The sequence below is a fragment of the Cuculus canorus genome, chromosome 10 (assembly GCF_017976375.1).
Source record: "Cuculus canorus isolate bCucCan1 chromosome 10, bCucCan1.pri, whole genome shotgun sequence".
NCBI classification, from domain to species: domain Eukaryota; kingdom Metazoa; phylum Chordata; class Aves; order Cuculiformes; family Cuculidae; genus Cuculus; species Cuculus canorus.
Genome location: NC_071410.1, coordinates 19349890 through 19363570, shown reverse-complemented (window position 1 = coordinate 19363570; position 13681 = coordinate 19349890). Strand labels below are relative to the sequence as shown.

General features: G+C 39.2%; 1 protein-coding gene across 2 annotated transcripts in view; it reads left to right on the top strand.

Moving 5' to 3' along the window:
* The window catches only part of COL4A5 (collagen type IV alpha 5 chain), a 78206-nt gene that overhangs the window by 12952 nt on the left and 51573 nt on the right, over nt 1-13681 (top strand). For both annotated transcript variants that reach the window (XM_054075524.1, XM_054075526.1), the window contains exon 2: nt 11725-11784. In XM_054075524.1, the coding sequence (XP_053931499.1) occupies nt 11725-11784 (60 nt within the window). The remainder of the gene's footprint in view (nt 1-11724; nt 11785-13681) is intronic.

Sequence of the window (13681 nt, the reverse complement as noted above, 5' to 3'; positions counted from 1 at the left end):
TTACAGGATTACAACAATTGCTTTGTCCTCTTTGATTCCTATTTAAGTTGGACCCTTACTTTTTCAATTTTGTTTACCTGAGGTGGGAGAGTAGGTTTTTTATTAGTGTTGAGCAGAGAAAGCACTGCCCGTAGTACTATCATCAGGAATTAAAATGAGCACATGGAGAATGCTGATGCTACAGGCATAAACAAATGATAAAATAGCTCTATACTAGAAGAACCTTGGAGCTATGATACTTGGGCCAAGAACTGAAAGAAAATGGAGTTGGTAATCACCTCCACCACAAAAAATCCCCCGACACCCACCGAACATTAAGTGAGTTAGATCTTGTTCTGGCAGTTAAGAGGGTGTGTACTGCTTTGGATAACATCTCAATGTGCTATCACTGTGCAAAGCATGTATTCTTTTTAGCATGTATACTTGCTTGATCTTTGAGTGCTTTCAGTACCTTCAAATAGACCACAGTGGGGCTGGATTAACCTGAATTGCGGTTCTATTTTGTGTCTCCTTTCTTGGAGGAAGAAGTGGGTTTCTGTTCTTGTGTGGTCTGCTTCATACAGCTGACACGTGAAGGTGTAATTGTCAGAGACAAATTACTGATATCCATTAACAGGACTCCAAAATGGAAGCTTCCCCTGTTGCATATTATATGGATGAAGGTGAGAAATAGGACATTTTCTGTGAAATTAGTCTGGAGCCTGTGTCTTTATTCCATTTCCTTAACCAGGAAAGGATTAAAACCAGCCTGCCAGGATGAGTGGTGTTATGGCTGTATAATACTTAGCTTGCATGTGTATTTGAGGCTTACAAGCCTAGCTGACAGTTCAGGTTGAGGTTTGTGTTGCATTTGGACATGGTTATAGAAAGTGGCAACATCTAACACCTGTCACTTGGGAAAGGTCCTAAGTGACTACTAAATCTTAACCTGTAATGAGTACCATATGGCACTTCTTATTTGCAGCTGGAAAAAATCAGGAAGCCTGGAGAGGCTGGTGATTAGAGACTTGTGTGTAAAATTCAAGTAAAACTGAAATCTCCTGACAAGTGAAGTGGCTTACTGCGTACTGCCTCTGACTGAAGGGCGGGTACTGAGGCCACTTGGGTCTCAGCGCTAGTGTTAGTTGCAGAAATGTGTAACTGGACAGGCAAGCATGGGGGCATGCTTAAAACAAACCATTCTTCTAATCTGCTGTGCAGTTGTTTAAGGAGTTTGGTTGTGATCAGTATGAAAGCTAGGGGATGGCTTGTATTCTGATTTCAGCATTTAGAACTGAAATGAGCAGCAGTGCAGAGTAAACTGACTGCAGAGGTGGTGTAAAACTTGTCCATCCTCAAAGCCTCCCATACCAGAACTGAAGATGACCTGGTAGTTCACATCTTGTCTTTAGTGCTCTTTGCTTAAACTATTTACCAGGAGGGGTGCTTGCCAAGTCTAAACACAAATGCTTTTTAAGATGCTGCCTCTGGATGGCAGCATAAAGGTGGTCGTTCACCTGAGTTGCTCTTAGAGGACATTTTTGCACATTCATACAGCATGATGTGGAGCTGTTTGGAAATGTGCTTATTAGAACAGAGGTAGAAGTACTTGGCTTCTCAGGACTCTTCAGTTTTAGCTTTGACATGCTTCTGAGAAGAACAGCAGAGGATATAATTGGTTTGCTTTCTGTGTATCCCACCCATAAAATATGCTATTTTGAAGCCCATTCTTTGTCTTCTAAGACTAACAGACCATAGATAGGTAAGAGTTTTCAGAAGCGGTGAGAACTGTCCATGTCCTTTTCCTTGCCTGCAGGTGAGTGTAACGTCGGAAGCACTCATTAAAGCAGGGTGGCAACAATTGGTTTTGAAAATGTGAGGCTTTGTAGAAAGTGGGATTAAGCTACTGTGTGTTGCAAGGGCTAACTCTGTTCTTTGTATCGCCTGCTTAAAGTTTCTTCATTTCCTGAAGAGAATTCTCAGTCCTCTTAAAGCCAGGTACGGAGAATGGGAGCAGCATCTGGGATAGCAGGAAAGTTGAGTGGATGCCCAGCCCGGCTCTTGCCCCTTTTGTCCTCCTCTTTGGTTCAGGAATCGGATACAGAGAGATTCAGTCAGGCTACAGTACCTCCTGTTCCAGGAGATAACTTCTGTGCGTGTTTGCTTTCACCAAGTTGTTAAAAAAGGGAGATGGGAACTCCTGGGAGGTTAAAAACTGTTTCTGAATAAAACTGAGTTAAAAACTGTTTCTGAATAAAACTTCTTCCTGCTGACTTGCAGCCCCTTTGGGGATTGCTAGGGATGAGTCCTTCCCGTTTCTTTCTGTTTCATTTTTTTCTGAACTCATAAGCAGTTCAGGCATTTGAATAGCCTGCCCTTCTACTCCTCTTGTTTGCCAGTTGAGTCTTTTGTGCAGCAGTAGCAGCTGCTGCATGGCAGGTCACTTGACCTGCCAACATCTGTAGGTGAGTGCTTCTATTGATCTTGTCTCTGAAACTTTCTTAGGAGCTTCCAGGAAAGCAGAGAGAAATTATTCCCTGTTTTGCTCTCAGACTTCTAGGAAGAAATAAGATAAAGAAATAAGATAAAGAAATCCTTATGAGCAAATAGTTGCAGTTCGCGAATGAATGAAAGTTAAACAAGGTTTGGGGCATTAATTCAGTAAAGAGTCTCTGAGTCCAAAAGTTGTCTGTTGTTAGACTGTGTCAGCTGGTCTAAGGAAAGTTGTATTGCTGCATATATTGCCTTAATTTTAACTAGAAATTGCTGTGAAAGATAGCCTTTACAAGGAATTGTGCTTTAAAAAGCTATAACTGGTTCAGTTTAAAGCAGTGGAATCCCTTATAATTTTGTTACAAAGTACTGGCAGAAAAAAATCAATCCTCTTTAGAAAAAAGCTCACCTCTGTTTCTTGTGGCACAGCGTTTTTAACATAAACACACTTGCTTAAAGTTTTGGATGTGCTGAAGGTATTTATGCAGAGGTTCTCTTGCTTATATTTTTGGTTGTCTTTTCAGAGGGATTGGGTGTTTTGTTTTTTTTTAATTTTGCTTTTTTTTAAAAGGAGACCTTTAATTCCAACCAAATCATAGTAACTGTATTAGGAGAGAAAAATTATTGATCAATAGACTTTCTGTATAATCAGAATATTTGTTTGGGGTGTGATAACTAGATTTGGTGCATCTCTTATAGTAATATTATGAAATGTAGCTGTAATAAGCTGTTCAGCTGTCTAAATAGCAAATAATCTAGTGCTGCCCTTTAAGAGGGAGAAGAAGGATTGTTCATCCATCAGGTGTCTCAGAATCTGTTTTTAACCTGTCTCTATTGTGTACTCATTCACAGTGGCCAAAACTGTGGCTACTACAGCTAAAAGCTTCCCCTGCAAGTCCAAACAGATCTTGTATTGTGCAGACTTCAAAGAAAGATAGTGCCTCAAGGTGTAACAGGTTAAATTACACGTCAGAAGTTCCTTTACTGTAAGGAAAAAAAAAAAGGTCAGGAACAGCTGCAAATGTGTTTTGACTCTTACATTTTAGACCATGAAACTTATTCTTTTAGTGTCTTTAGCTAGGTAAATTGAGGGAAACGATTACTTAAAAGGGTATGTAATTATCTTTTAATTCTGGTTCTGCATTACAAATGCTACTGCTCAAATACAGTACTTCAGTGAGAATAGAGTGGCTATTTAGATTATGGAGCTGTGATGACTCTGCTGCCATAGTTGACTTCACACAGATGCTTCAGTAATAAACTGTTCTCTGCAGACTTGTACTCCTGTTAAGCCTGAAGAGCACATACGTGAAATCATAATTAGGACTCACAATAGCAGCTTTAACTCTTGCTTGTCAAATCCCCACAAAACCTTTTGTTTCTTGGTTATATTCATGTCCAGGCAAGTGAAAGGAAACTCAACTTGCTGAAGATAAATGGTGACATCTTTGACCTGGGTGAGTAGTAAATCCTTAGCTAGATAACTGTGCAGGTGTTATCTTACACAGATCTTGGTCAGCTAATAAATGTGAATATGAGTATTTCTTCAGGACCGCCACCAAAATAAAACTTAATCTTTGTGTGCTCGGAACTTGAAGGCTGAATTTCTTTTCCATTATAAATGCAGGTATGAATAGTTGAATTTGAGACTGTTGCATGGTTACAGTGGAAAGAGTGCTTTAGTCTCCCTCCTAGGACACAGGCATTCGATGCTTTTCTGTATGTTGAATTTGCTGATTTTAATCAGAGAGTTTCTAACAGGAGAGTCAGTCTTTGCATTGATAAACTTATCCAATATTTGTGCTGCTTTTTTCTCTAATGTCAAAACATGTTCCTGGCTGGTAGTTTGTCAGATTGGAATGCAGAGGCTGATGTTAGTAGCATTTAGGCAACTCCTGGAGCAGCTAAAATAACTATGTGAGGTGCAGGGTTTGCCTGTGGTGTATAAGCTTTATTCTAGGAATAGATCTTCCCTGGTTGTCTGACAAGTAGTCGCAGTATCTACTGTGAAAATTCTCTTCTAAATTTAGATCATGAACAAGAGCAAATGATGAGACATTGCAATTCAGCTTGGGAATCTGCAGTTTCCGCAGTTTTCATGAACTACAAAACACTTAAAATGCTGCTCAGCAGTAAAGTTGTGTGTATTTGAGCTAATCTAGATATTGTAGGAATTTCAGGAAATAAGTTTATTTTACAAAATATGTGGTCTAGAGACAGGCTTGGTGAATTGTTAAGTCTTATTTCATTGTTTTCTGGAATAGAAGACTTGAAAAACCCTGGATTTTAGATTAATTAACACTTCCATTGTTTCTAACAGCTCTCCCCTTCCTCTTTGGCAATAAAAACCTGGTGGGGGTGATGCATGCTGTGGAAGAAGTTGGGGGGTTTGATGTACCGATAGTTCTTGTGACAGTAGGCTTTGTCGTTTGATGTGACACTATCAGAATGCAAGACTCAGCTTTGTTTTCTTTTCTTTGCTCTCCAAAGGAAGTAGTGCTGTGTTAGTTTTATGACCTGATGAGCTTGCTAACAAGAATAGCTGGTCATCTGATGCTGGTAAATACTAGAGGGAAAGAGCTCAGGACCTTGATAATGAATCTAAAACTTAGTATTAAGAGCAAGTGCTCTTTGTATTAGCTTTTTATAACACTTGGAGGAAAAGAAAAAACTGAAGCCTGAGGTATTCAGTCTACTCTGTGTCCATCTTGAAGTTGAGATTATACCTTTGAATAACAGTAATTTGTTTCCTGAGTAGCTGTACAGTCAAGCCTGCTGCTGGTAGGAAGAGTAGTTCCTAAGCACATCAGCCTTGCAGAAGCATTTCTGTTACTTGTATCTGTGAAAAAGTATATGGGCTTGAATTGCAAGTTTTAGTTTCAAGAACTGTTAGGGAAGATGGACCATATTCTGCATGGAAGCCCTCAAAGATTAATTTCTTTTGAATGGGATTTATGACCATTTATGACCCTTTGACCATTCTAGTGAATGAGAGTCTTAATAAAGTCAAACCATCAAAAGCCTTGATTACATGTATTTGAATAAATCCGAGTGAAGTCATTAGGAAAAAAGTATGGGAACATACAAATACAGGACACAAACAGCAATTGCTGCATAGTGTGGCTTGAGTGTACAATAATATTTTTTCCTAGACTTTGCTGCTTGCTCTCTGCTCCTCCCTCACAAACTGGAATATTGTTCCACAGTTCAGTTATGCTCCTGTGATCAGTGTGTCTTGCAGAGTTTGCTTTAAAATTCTTGCCAACTTCTCCTAGGCAGAACTTCTTTCAGTGATTTCTGTGCATCTTTTCTCTGCTGGAAGGAACTTTTCTCACCTGATGAGGTAACTTACAGTGTTGTGGTGTCAAATTACTGCCTGGTTCCCTTCAGGACAACATCTGTTCAGGAAACTAATGTGTACACCTTAATCCCAACAGATGTTGCACGCTGAAGGCTGATGGTCATTTAAATCTGTAAGGGAGTCTTAATGCATTACGGAGCACACCAGCATTTAGAATCAGTGGCTGCACACAATCAGTTTTTGATTCCTACTTGACCTCTTGCTGCCGCCAAAACTGAACTGTCAAGAAAAACATGTAGTCTGTCAGTACCAACTGTTTTGTTAGGTACGTTCAGTAATGTCGCTGTGCTCATCTAGAAATGAGAAGGGGTTATCAAACCAGAAATTCTGGATTCATGATGAAATAATACATAAAGAGAATGTTGGAGTAAATAAATTGCTCAGTCTGTAAGTGATCAGACTGTTTCTTACGCGTATGATATCTGGATTGAGAATTAATTTGTGAGCAACTTGGGTCATACTAGAACTCTTCTGATGACTTGCAAAGGCACCTTGTTGATTTACCTACTGTGCTTCTGGAAGAAGTTACTCCTCTTTCTCTTGATTATTTAATTTCTAATTTGTAAGCATCAGGTTCTGAAAATGACTGGTTTCTCTCCCTATCCCTGTAATCTTTCCCATGGAGAGAGTATTAAAATATTGTTGAACTCCTATATGTTCAGGTCCTTCTATAGTATTTAAGTCCTAAGGCATACTTTAGTTTGGCGCTTCAGGTATTTCCCTACACTCCTCCCTACAAATCCACAACTAACTACGGAGTTTCTCTGCAGCTGCACGTGTGTAGTGGTAAATCACTTCTGAAGCACAACTAAGTTTCTCATCAAAATCGTTTAGTTGGGCAGCTAATACATTGCTTAAATTGTGCTGTGTTACTTTGATTCTGGCAAACTGAGATATAAAGTCAGGCTAACCTACGTGAAGCCATTACCCAGTCTTCTGTAACTTCTATTAACTTGCTTTTAGTAATCCATGAAAGAGATTCTCTTTTCTCTTCACAATTTTAGGAAGTCCCAAGTTGCTGTTCTCCGTGGGAACAGCACTCGTCTACCTGGTGGATTTTTAGAAGTATTTTACCCAATGCTGTGGCGAATGCAGCTGGGAAGGCAGTGAAATATGCTGAAATTGCCTTTTGACTGACATCTCTAGGCCTGAAGAGAAAGGAGGGGTTTGTGCCCAATACATAGGGGAGGCTTCTCACCAAAACAAATTTTGATGATAATTTAGGTTTATTCATTTCATGGAGCTGACCCTAACAAACCTGTGGCCAAGAGTAAGAAGTGACTTGGATTTCAAATGTGTATGTTTTTCTTCAAACTGAAAAAACCCCACAAAAGCTCCCCCATTCTGTTGGTGGCATAAAGCAGTTTTCCTCAGTTCATGTAAGACACAAAAGACTGAGCTTGTTCTGGAAGAATTATCCTTTGACCAGTAAACCAATACCATCCCTCCTTTTATATACTAATGAAAAGAACTTGCTCTCCACACATGGATTCAATGAGGTAGAAGCTGTCAGGAAAATCCAATGAAAGGATTAGCTAAACTCAAATAGATTAATTAGAGCCTTTGATTTTGTCTTGCTAAGCAGAAGTCACAGCAAAAGCAGTGGCAATGATAGTTTGTCTTTACAGGTACAGGGTGGCGAGTGGGGGGAGGCAACAGCAGTACAGTAAGAAGCAAATCTGAGCACTTTGTCTTGTTCCTATAGGTTACCTCAATTCTTTATCTGTCTTTGTGTAGTTGAAAACTGAAAGATTTTAATAGGCCTGTAGATTGTGACCAGCTCCTTATGATCAAGCCAAAACTCACTATTACATCCAATATTTGTTATCATCTTCCCTGTCACACAAGACAAAGTGTTCTGGCCAGAGCTAGTAATTGAACTACTACTGAAGGTACCATCTGTAACAGATGTGTACCAAGTGTAACTTGGAGTTCTGCTGAGGTTTGGAATAATTTAGTTTTCCATGTCTGAAAATTCAGTAAGTCACCTAATTTTCAGAACTAGTGATGGTTAAGCTATTACAAAGAGCAAAACATTGTTCATAGCCATCTAAACGTTGTTCTTAATGGAGATTTTTCAGTGCTTGAAATGCTCTAGTCTTTGTGTCTGCTTGCTTTGTTTGATGGAGGTGTAGACAGCTTATTGCTCATGTGCAGGAGAAATTTCACATGTTGTTATGCGTAGTATAGAGCCGGGATTTTCTTTTCATTAATATGAAATGCAGAATTAAGTCTGTGACATAAGTAATCTCTAGCCTATGGCTGCTAAGTGGCTTTCAAACTTGTACTAGCTTGTTATGCAGTATGCATTCTCCTGTAGCACAATTTTTGTGTCTGCTTTCTTTCCCAAGTGAAAAAGACCTTGAGATTATTGAAAAGTCTAAACAAGAAGAAAGTTTTCCCTGGAATAGGCCATCAGGCTTTACCCACCCCCCCCGCGCCTATGTGTTTTACTGTATGTTGGTTTTTTATGCTGTACTGCAATGTGACCCCTAAGGGGCATGAATTGATCTTGATTATGGTATGAATTCTCAGGGCTTTTACTCTTCAAACTGTTAAAAAAAACCCACCTTAATTTGGTGGAGATAGAAGTTGATGCAAATAAGAAACACAATTTGCCAAATACTGCTTTTATACAGGAAGATAAGTGAGTCTGCTGAGGGATACTTCTTGATAAGCTTGTGGGTGAATAAGTCTTCTCAGGGTTTAAGCCAAAAATTACTACCATTTGATTACAGTGGATATTTGAAGAGTTTTCTGATTACAGACTTCTTTTAGCTTTCCTATACTGCTGTCTGGGAGAGAGCATGTTCCATTCCTGCAAGTAATGCATCTGAACTGGATATTCAAAACCATCTGCAAAGTGTTCAGTGCGTACACCTGGCTCTTCGAGATAGTCTAATTCTATATGTTAAGAAGCTGCTCAAACTGTAAGTCTGACTATATAAATGACTTTGGAAGACAGTCACAGATTTTTAAAAAACCTATAGTGATTAAATCAAAACACCTTTTTTCTTTTAACTACAAATAGAATAAGGGAGAGAAGCACTTTCTTCAAAAACTTTATATGGGAAGATTTAGATTCATCTTAAAAGCTGTTTTTTAAATGCCACATTATTGGGAAAGACCCACTTTATCTTTCACCACTACTTATTTGCAGCATATGCAGGAAGGGTGCTTTTTTTGTCAGCTCTTTCAAAATCAGCAGAAGCTAAGTCCCTGCTTCTAAATAAGCTGACTTAAATATCACTTCTCTTTGCTTTATTTTGGGATACCCAGAGTGGGTAAATCTTAGGAGCATGTAGCAAAGATGGAGCCAGGCTTCCCTCATTCTTTAGAGGCAATGGATAAATGTTGCAACGTAGGAAATTCTATGTGAATTTTGGGGGAGGAAAAAGCTTCACCACGAAGACAGTTAGACATCAGGTCAAGGACCTAGAGAAGCTGAGGGATCTGCACCGTGGTAGCTTTTTAACATGCAGCTGGACAAGGGCCTGTGCAACCTGCTGCAAGTGTTCTGCTTTGAGTGATCCCTTTCATACCAAACTATTCCATGATTGCATTTTCTTTACTAATTGGTTCTTTACTGATGGTGTACTCTTCATGCTGACAGGATCGCTGCCGAAGATATCTTAATGCTAACAATGTTAGCATTAATGTTCTGCAGTTTTACTGTAGTTATGTAGTACCAAAAATTCACCTTCACAAATTTGTGTATCTCTAACTTGTTTTGTGAAGGGGTAATGTAATCTCAAACCTTCTTTTTTTCTCTTCCAGCTTCCTTTTCCCCCTGTTCACCCCAACAATTCTGTTGTACGTGAAAGCTCAGGGAATTTCTATTGGAAATATTCACTAGAAGCTGTGAGGAAGACTAAATAATTATCTTCTGTTCCATAACCTAAGTAAATTCTCCCTATGCTGTGTAGGATCTTGATTGTGTTTTCCACGAGTGTGTTATTTGAGCCACTCACTATTGTACCACTGCACAGCTTTCGGTAGTTTTTAATTAAAGAGTACTGATTTACGTTACTTTTCCTACTCCTGCCTCTTGGAGGCAGCAAAGACTTTCATGCATCTCTCACTGTGCTATCCTTGGAATAAGAAATCAGCGCTGCTCAGCGATCAAGGTGATTTATTATTTCTTTGTCTTAGGCTTGTACTGTGAGGAATATTGCAAGGGACTGCAAGGGAATATTGTGTGTAACTAAGGTTAATCCGTTTTAAATGAAGCTTTGTTAACAAGATTAACCCTAAAACTGGTTCACAAGGAACTTGCTTTTTAAAAAAATCCACTTTTAAAATTGAAAAGAATCTGATACCAAATTTGCAGGAGAACTTGGGTTGAAGGGGAATATCAGAAGGGCATCTAGTGGAACACCCAGCTCCAAAGAAGGTCAGCTGTGATATCAGACCAGGTTACTCAGGATTTTGTCCAGTCTGATGTTTGAAAACCTAAACTGACTAGTAAGGTTCGCTTTCACTTTAGAAAATAGCTCAATAAACCACTGTTAACTAAGAATTTTGAGTTTTCATACATATCAAATCAAGGAAGTGATTACAAAAGCCAAGTGGAAGATTTGGAGAGATGCTCTAGTCATGTTATACATGCTTAAAACTCAAAGTTCTGCCTTTGCTACAAGATGCTTTAGTTGATCCTGGATTTGTGTAGCTCCAGGTGAATTAAGCTACTCCTGTGTTTCCAGTCTGGTGCTTGGTAGTGTGTTTGGGCTAAGAGCCAGGACATTCCTGGTGCCAGGTAGGTGATGGGTCATGTGTCTAAATGCTTCTGTGACAACGAAGACTAGAATTCAAGTGGGGGTGTACTTCAGATCTGACACAGGGACTGCCCTCCTGCCTGAATGAGACTTTGTATGTAATGTTCTCTGTAGATTACTGGAGGGTTGACCCCAAATGCTCTGCTTTTCAGACTTTTAAAGTATGTGCTCTGTTTTTCTAATAAAATGCTGCACCTATTCTCAGAACAACTTAAGCCCTGAAGTATTTCAGGTAGTTCATCTTCTACTGTGGGTCATGATTTTTAGTTATGAAGAGGTTTGAAAAGTGATGACCAGTGTGTATAGTGTAGGGACATTCTGTGAAAAGAAAATGTAATTTGTTTTAGAAATCCCACTTCTGTAAAAGCATCTGTTAATCTCTGAAATCAGCACAGACCTCTAATGAGTATAGAATATTTGGGTTGGGGAAGAGCGTATAAACTAAGCAAATATGGTACAGAAAGTTTACCTAACTTGGATCTTTGTGATTCAAGGTTCTTTATCGCTCTCCTCTGACCCCTTCATATACCTGGTTGTTGCTTTCCTTAGGGAATCCTAGGGATTGTTTAGCTGACTTGTCATACTTCGTAACAGAGTGTGAATGCGGTTGCATGAAATTAGGCGATTTTTAAAACCCCTTTTTCAATAACTGAGCTGTGGAGGGAAGAATTAGTTGTGTAGTAGGTATTTTTCCAATAACTAACACAGCTTCAGGCTTGGTTTGAATTCTTGCACAAAACCTGACATCTACTGGTGGGAACCGTAACTGAATGCTTCTCGGTGTGGAGGTATGTGCTGAGGAGCCTGTTTTGTTTAAGTTCTGGCCGCTTTGGCCTTAGCTGTTGGATTGTGCACTGCCCTACAGTTAATGGTGGTTAAGCATAAATTTAAAGTCTAAAATTTTGGGGGAAAGTAAAATATTATACTTACATACAAAGAGTATTAATAAAGATGATTGAACTCTTAGTTAACTGTGTCTGCCTTGAATGTATGTATGTGGCTACATGACAAGGTTTGTCGCCTTACATTTTAGACTAACTTTTGTAATAAAATTAAACACTTCATATAGTCTTATGCTGATTAAAAACATCTAACTTTTTTCTTATATCTTTAAAGGCTTGCCATGGATGTACATCTTTATCCAAATGTGATTGCAGCGGAGTAAAAGGTGAAAAGGTAAATCACTGCTATTTTTTTTTTTACTGTTAGACCAATACCCAAACCACTGAGCCATATGCCAGCTTTAGATAACTGAAGCTTGTGGACGATAGCTTTTATTTCTTGCTCATGTTTTATTTTTTGTGGCCATGCGCCAAAGAGCGTAACTGTTATAATAACTTCAGGTGCTGAGTCAGACCGCTTGGTCCATTTGATGGTGTGCAGTTTCATATCATTGTTTTCTCAAGCATTGGGAATGATGGCACAAATTTCTCCAGCTATGTGGCAGTGAAAAACAGAAAACAGACAAATTCTAGTAAAACAGAAGAGATTGCTATTTACTGCCAAGGCCTGTCCAGAATTGCTAGTTAGTGTGGACAAGCTAAAGTGTGGTTTGTACAATAATGGCTTTGCTAGTAATGCTTCAGTAAGACTTTTAAACTAGAGTGGGTGTGGGTTGCTTTCCCACTTTCCTTGCATTGCCTGCACATAAGTAATTGACACTCACTAATGTACTCTAATTTGCACTGGTTTTGACCTCATAGCTTGTATACTCTATACTAAGATGACTGCTGTTGCTGTCTAGGTGCTCAGCTGGGCTGTGGAAGTAAAACAATTCAGATAGATTTTTCCCAACATGCGTAGCTGCCACCCAAGTTAAGCAGGTAGTTAATGACCAATGTGTTCTTGCATCAAGCAGGGTAAAAAACCATCCCCAAACCAAAAAACAACCCTATGTGGTTCAGTCAGTGCAGCAGGCTGGTTTGGGCTGCCCAGACAGTGTCCTAAGGCCAAGTGATGCTTGTTGACGTCTTGGATGGAGCTTTCCTGCTTCTGTTCAGCTTTGACTTCTGGTCTTGCTGCCTGAGTTCAGTATATCTGTGCAGCACCTAGTGTTCTGTCACCATTATTTCTTATTATTTTACAGTTTTTTCCTTTAAATAAATATCAGGCATCCAGCGTTTCTTTTGGTACAATGCAATATAGATGCACAGGTCTGAATTGAGCCTTTTCTGAAGTGTGGGAGCCTAGTTGTAAGTAGATTGTGGTTAAATAGTTCCCATGTAGCTGCTGTTGTCACAGGGAATGAATGTGATGTGATCACTGCAAGGAGGAGAAGCTGCCTGAAACACTTCCACGTAGTCTTGTAAACAGTTTTCTTGAGATACAATGAAGTTGTCTTAAAGATGTGAACTGATAAGAAAGAGTTTGATAAGCCTGTCTTATCAAAGCACTTACCCTATCTTAACAAATTTCTAAAAGTGCTTCAGTACTCTAGATTTATTTCTGACACATTTTAAAGGTGATTTTTGAAATTGCATAAACAAGTGTGACCTCAAATGAACAAAAGTAATGCAAAATAATCATTCAGTGCACTGGCACTTTAATGTGCTGACACAGAATTTCGGTATTGTCTGAGGGTGAACAAGGCAGATATCCAAAATTCAGAGTAATTCTTGGTGCCACACCTGCTATCCAGATAGCTCCTGACTGATGAGGTCATTCCTTGGCATTTACTTGCTTTCAGTTCATGAAGTATATTCCTAATTTACACATCTAGTGAAGAACATTATCCCCTTGCTAGCAAGCTTTCGGAGTCAGATTTGGTTAGCCAAAATGAACCTGGTTGCCATTGCTACAGGACCTTCAAATGCAGGAACAACTTAGGAGAACCTTTCTGTAATTCTGAGTTGGCTGTTCTGGACTAGGCACAGCTATTTTGTGAATTCAGTGAGCTAATGGATATTGTCCAGCTAGAGTCTATAAGGAAAACCTAGAAGTAAATGTTCTGGCTGTCTAAGTAAAATCAAGCAATTATTTTCTCATAGTGATTCGGCTTTCTCTTTATACTACTCTTACACATGCAGAGACCATGACTCACTTGATGCATTTCAGTCCTTCAGTGTCATTTAAT